This window comes from Sinocyclocheilus anshuiensis, unplaced genomic scaffold (assembly GCF_001515605.1).
Source record: "Sinocyclocheilus anshuiensis isolate Anshui unplaced genomic scaffold, SAMN03320099.WGS_v1.1 scaffold5014, whole genome shotgun sequence".
In the NCBI taxonomy this organism is placed as follows: domain Eukaryota; kingdom Metazoa; phylum Chordata; class Actinopteri; order Cypriniformes; family Cyprinidae; genus Sinocyclocheilus; species Sinocyclocheilus anshuiensis.
The window spans coordinates 25,519-31,992 of NW_015551024.1; the positions used below are offsets into that span (position 1 = coordinate 25,519).

General features: G+C 44.7%; 1 protein-coding gene across 1 annotated transcript in view; it reads right to left on the reverse strand.

The window, feature by feature from the left end:
• Nucleotides 1-628: 628 nt before the first annotated feature.
• The window catches only part of LOC107661101 (tripartite motif-containing protein 16-like), an 11,416-nt gene continuing 5,570 nt past the window's right edge, over nucleotides 629-6,474 (reverse strand). The window contains exons 4-8 of the mRNA XM_016450561.1: nucleotides 2,427-2,586; nucleotides 2,239-2,286; nucleotides 1,920-2,016; nucleotides 773-901; nucleotides 629-650 (exon numbers count right to left, since the gene is read on the reverse strand). Of these exons, the coding sequence (XP_016306047.1) occupies nucleotides 629-650; nucleotides 773-901; nucleotides 1,920-2,016; nucleotides 2,239-2,286; nucleotides 2,427-2,586 (456 nt within the window). The remainder of the gene's footprint in view (nucleotides 651-772; nucleotides 902-1,919; nucleotides 2,017-2,238; nucleotides 2,287-2,426; nucleotides 2,587-6,474) is intronic.

Genomic DNA, 6,474 nt, shown 5'->3' on the forward strand with positions numbered 1-6,474 from the left:
ATGGGGATTCTCCATAAGTTTAATAGTTTTTCTACAGTCCAAACTGTATTTTCTATCCCCTTACCCTAACCCTACACCTAAACCTACCCCTCACCTAAAACTACAGGCAAAAACTTAATTCTGTATGATTTATAAGCTTTTTTTTCTCCACACAAGGTCAAATTTTACTTGTATTACTGTACCTGTGGGGAGATTTTATCCTCATAACATAGGGTATACCTGAACCACATGTGCACACACACAAAACTATTAGTTTTTTTTTTTAATGCCCCGCTAAACAGATTTTCTTACATTAAGCATTTTAAAATGTGGAGGGACAAATTAATTTCAATGAAATTAATCATGAAATTGCATGTAGAATAATATGAGCTATAACAACTTGAAACAAAATGAAAATGATTTATTGACACTGTGATCATTTTTACAGTTTTTCTCGATTGCTTAAACACATTTCTTGAAACTATGCCTCGTATTCTCAAAACAGTAAACGCATCAGCATCCCGTCTTTGTTCTGGGTCAGGCCAGAGAATCTCGTCCACATCACAGGCTATATTGGCCCTAGCCAGGCAGCGAGGGTAAAATCCTCTTGCATGCCTGATCCACCCCTGGCATGCATCTACTGATATGTCTAGGCAGGCTTCTTCCATGGCCTGGAGGAGGTGAGCACGGATATAAGGTTCTCGGTCATATACTTTCCACCACCATGCCAAAAAAAAACTCCTCTATCGGGTTTAGAAAGGGAGAGTAAGCAGGCAGAAAGATGTTAGAAAACCTTGGGTTATTGGTAAACCAGTCACGAACCAGAGCAGTGCGATGGAAGCTGACACGATCCCAAACAAGAATGTAACGAGGCTGCTCTGGCTGTGCTGGTTTCCTGAGGTCCAGCTGGAACATATGCTCTCTTAGACAATCAAGGAAAGCAAGGAGGAGCATAGTGTTATAGGGTCCTAGAATGGCATGACGGTGGGGTAGCCCTCGTTGGCTGATGGCTGCACACATAGTGAAATTCCCTCCGTGCTGACCAGGGACATTTACAATAGCCGATGTCCAATTATGTTCCCGCCCCCTTCTCCTTCTTTTGGTCAGGTTGAAACCAGCCTCATCCACAAAGATAATTTCATGGGGAACAGGCCGGGTTTTAGCAATCGAGAAAAACTGTAACTGCAAGGTAATTTTGATAGTAATAATAAAAAATGATTGATGTGACTACATTAAAAAAACTAAATGACAGATTTCAATCAACACAAACAGAGAAAACACAGAAACACATGGTCACTCAGCAGGACTCACGTACACTGATCTTACTGTCTATATGAGGATTTATTACACACATTTATTCTGATTCATGTTATTTCACTGACAGAAGTTCAGCTGCAGTATTAATGTCATGAAGAGAAAAGAAGAGAAGTGACTCTAACATCTCACTGTTACTGATTTATCATGTAGCTCAAAGCATTATGGGTAGAATACCTCATCAGTCTATTCTGATTCATCAACACAGTTTCACTGATGATCCAGAACCAACCCAAAACCCAAGATAGAGCGGCTGAGTGAATGTGGTCTGGACTGTGTGCATGAGGCTCATTGTGTCAGAGACGCTGTAGAAGGACAGAGTTCTTGCACTGTGATCCACAAACACTCCTATTCTACTGCTGATGGACTTGACAGGGAGACGAGTCTGCATCTTATCGTGTCTGAATGAGTATCTGGAGGGAGTGCAGTGCAAACTCCAGGACTGATCATTATATCCAAACAAACACTCAACACCCCGTCCCCTCCTGCTGATGCTCTTATATGACACTGATATATACACACCATTATCTCCACTCCACTGCAGCTCCCAGTAACAGCGTCCCCACACACTCTCTCTACACAACACCTGAGACATACAATCAAATCTGTCTGGATGATCAGGATACTCGTGATCAGTGTCAGTGAATGTAATCACTCTGTTGCTCTCTGACAGACGGATGTAATTATTCACTGTGTTCAGATCCAGAGTGAGCTGATGGGAATCTGATGGAGATAAAACACATCCGAATCAGGAATTATGAATCTGTTTGATCTTTTCATGTAGCTGAACTCTTCATGTTCAGTGTATCATCAGTGTCTCAGTACAGATGAGCAGATATCTGTGCAAATCATCATTTACATCAGTTATAAAACTCTTCTTTCACCTTCTTCAGGAAGAACATGAACACACTCAGTGAGTTTTTCTGCTTGTTTTCACTGACTTACATTTTAGGAAGTCGTTCCTGGTTCTGGGAACAATGTTGGTGAATGTGACTGTGGAAATCAACAGACATGAACAGTGTGATTCTCATGATCCTGCATCCATTCCTAAGACATTTCTAATATGATGTTCTCCATGATATGAGATTATGATGGATTGGTTTCTGAGAGCAGATGAATCTCCAGTACTTTACCTCTGCCTGAGATCTTCTTCAGCTGCTCTTTGCAGAAATCCTCCAGTTTGTCTCTCAGCTGATGGACAGATTCTCTCAGAGCATCAGAAGAGACGAGAGAACTGAAGAGATCATCATTTACGTCTGTAGATTCAGGAGGTGCTGAGAGAGACTGGAAACTCTACAGAAAACAGAAATCAAAACTCATCAGCTCCACACTTCACCCAATAACCTGCAGGAACATCAGATTTGTGCATTCACAGCATCAGCTTCATTCTTGTCATATTCATTACATCACATTAGAGCTACAGATTCTAGTATTTGCCACTCACACTATATGCAAACTTTCTAGAAAATAAGTTGGATGATAAAACATCTGCTAAGAACATAAATGTCCATCTCATTGTAAGGTTGAGTAAATTTGCTCAGGAAAAGCAGCTCAAAGGCTATGGTTAAATTGACCATTATTTATAACTTTAGAGCTGTTAGAAACACTGAAACTTCACAAGGACCCTTAAGACATGCTCAGGTTTGGTTTGGTTTCTGTTAGGGCTGTCAGTTTAACACGTTAACTTAAATAATTAGTTATGAATAAATAACACGATTAAAATATTCTAATGCAGTTAACGCACTGGCCCCGCCCCCAGACCTGTATGTCATCTTACATTTAAATATGATGCAGGGCAACAACGCCATAAATGCAGTTATGCCCTAAAATTCAAGGTATTGGGGCCAAAAAATGCTTTTTGTCTCAAATTTATATCATATGATAAGCGATATTACACAAGCAGCGAGAGCAATATCACACGAGTGCTGTTTATCCCAAATATAATGAGTGCAAATGTGATTTTTCACATTTTCGCAGCAGTTCAGTAATTAAGAAGTTAATATTGTGTTATATTTTAAACACAATATTGTCTGTTTTTGCTCAGTTTTGCCAACAAAAATATTACCTCTAAAGCCACGGCAGAATTGACCTATCAGAAAGGCCCTACCCTCGAACACAGATGAGCCAATGGCAGTCGAGTATAAGTTGCAAGTGTCACGATGCTGCTGCTGTGTTGGAGCGCGGAGCGAGGAGACGCGGAGATGTGGGGGCATTTACAAAGAACAAATTTTAATTACCAAGGGACACACACACACGTAGCAGGGGAGTAGACGTTTAACACTAGACGCAGGACAAAGGAAAACACCGGGCTTAAATACTAAGAACTAAACAAGGAAATCAATGGAACACACCTGAAATCACTGAACACAACACAACATGAGGTAGAAACTAGGTCACAGGGAAAACAAGGGGAAAAACTAGGACATGGAGCACATGGGGGAGGAAAACAAACACAAAACAGTCCATGGGCATGACATTACTCCCCCCTCCCGGAAGGCGTGTCCTGCGCACTAACAATTCCACCGGGGAGGGGGGGCGGGCGCTCTGGAGGCCTCTAGGGACAGGCTTACATAGGACGGACGGCCTCCAAGGTGGTACCCGTTCCGGGACCTATGGTGGAGCAGGCAGACTAGGGAGCCATGGCGGAGCAGGGAACTCAGGGGGCCAGGGCGGAGCAGGGAACTCAGGAGGCCATGGTGGAGCAGGCAGACCAGGGGGCCATGGCGGAGCAGGGAACTCAGGAGGCCATGGTGGAGCAGGCAGTCCAGGGGGCCATGGCGGAGCAGGTAACTCAGGGGGCCATGGCGGAGCAGGTAACTCAGGGGGGCCATGGCGGAGCAGGTAGTCCAGGGGGCCATAGCGGAGCAGGGAACTCAGGGGGCCATGGCGGAGCGGCCTCCGTGGCCCTGGGTTCGGCACTCAGCCCGGCCTCTACAGCCGGATCCCTACAGCCCCTCTCCAAAAAATTCCTTGGGGAAAATTTCGGGTTCTGAGGCCCTCCGTGGGCCAGATGTGGGAACAACGGCCCTCTCTGGGCTAGACTCGGGAACTGTGGCCCTCCCTGGGCCGGACGTGGGAACAGCAGCCCTCCCTGGGCCGGACGTGGGAACAGCGGCCCTCTCTGGGCTGGACTTGGGAACAGGAGCCCTCTCTGGGCTTAACTTGGGAGCAGGAGCCCTCTCTGGGCTGGACGTGGGAACAGCGGCCCTCTCTGGGTTTGACTCCGGGGCTGGAGCCGACACTGGAGCGGACTCAGGGGCTGGAGCCGACACTGGAGCGAACTCGGGCTGGTTCCAACACTGGAGCGGACTCAGGGGCCAGAGCCAACAGTCTCTTTCTCCGCATTCTCCTCCTTTGAGCAGAGGTGAAGGAAACAGCTGCTGTCAGCTGAGGGCTTGGGAGTGAATTGGCCGGCGAACATGACAATGGAGCGGCCGGCAGACTTGAAACTTGAAAGACCTCCCTTGTCTGGGAGGTCGACGGGGCGATGGTAATTGGCCCCGATCCAGAACAGAGAATTCAGCTTTGCATCATCCAACGCTGTTATCGCCGTGAGCCCACAGAACTCCCGGGTGTTTGCAGTGTTTAATTTCGGAATTAATACGTGTTTTGAGCGAATCAGGTGAATCAATGATTCAAAGGCCTATAGACCTTTATCACAGCGGAATTGATTACCGGAAGTGCTCGTCGAAGCAGTGTATTGATTCTTCCCGTTATGTATATTTTTCAATGTGCTGTAATCACTTAGTTGAATTAAAATGAGCATCTGCAGGATGATTTCAAAATTCAGAAATTCAGAAATTTTCAGAAATAGGTGAAGAGATATTCTGATGATTACTGCGTACAGAATGTTCCAAACTCAATGGAACTTGTAGTTTTAATCGTAAGCTGATCTGAGAAAGCCATGGCTCGTAAACATGCGTGATGATTTCACCACACAGTGCTGCAGTGTTCGTTTAAATTAGGGATGCAACGATACCATTTTTCCAGAACCGACCTGATCCGATACCAGAAATTGTGAGTATCGGCCAATTCCGATCCGATCCGATATCAGCACAGTTTTTTTTTTTTAAATCAATGTAGAATTTCTATACTTCTGTGTTGACCTGATCATCACTCTTGTGTATGTTAAACACAATCTGACAATAATCTAAGTCTAAAAATATAGACAACTTAATTTTAATGAAAAATAACAAATGAAAAAATATATAATCATAATCTATGACAAAAAATACTATTCTAAACTAGGCTAGTCGATAATTCAGCAGCAAAAGTTATTCTAGAAAAATCATGGGTGCACAATAATTTTATAAAAACATTAAACTAAACTAACATTAAGTGAAACAACATTATTTAGTGGGGAACAAAATAATTCTTCCGTGCGGAATGATGCGCTTGAAGCAACATGGAGTCAGTATTGTTGTAGTATTGTTGTCGCCGCCGCCAAGTCGTGAAGGCGCTGTGTGTTTCGTTGTGAAAGCGAAACTACTTTGTTTGGCCTTCCAAAAGAGGACGATATCCGCTTCGTCATGCCTAGAGTTGATCCATATTGGTCGCTGAGGAAATACATCAACTTCGCGCTGTGGATCGCCGGATCGGCTTTCACCGTGGACAAAGCGGAGTCCAGCCCGGGGTCGTCACATGTGGTTGCCGCAAGCCCGCCGGACATTCCTTTGTTGAATCCGCCGGCCGCGCCGTTCTCAAGCCCGCCGCCCTCCGCTCACTCTAGCCTGCCGGCCGCCGCTCACTCTGTGGAGTCGCTGTGTGTTTCGTTGTGAAAGCGAAACTACTTTGTTTGGTCTTCCAAAAGAGGACACGACTACAAATCAGTGGTTAAGTTGTATTTACAGCACTGTTCCAGAATAGTTCAACCCAAATATTCAGATGTGTGCAGCACATTTTATGGAGGACTGTTTCCTGATCCTGGGAGAGTAGACTACAATGCCAGCTGTTCTGACTCGCAGACTGTAAGTACGTTTTTTATATTTAAAGAATTTGCCACTGACGATTCAAACACGAGTTTTGAGCAGTGTAGAGTAGCACTTGTTGTTTGTCATTTCTCCGATCACAAATGCAGACATTTATGTTTACACAGCGCGATTCAACGCAACGCGTAAAAAGATGGATGCAACAAATGCCTCGTTTATAATGGGTTTTAATGTTTTTGTCTCGTCGCTCCGG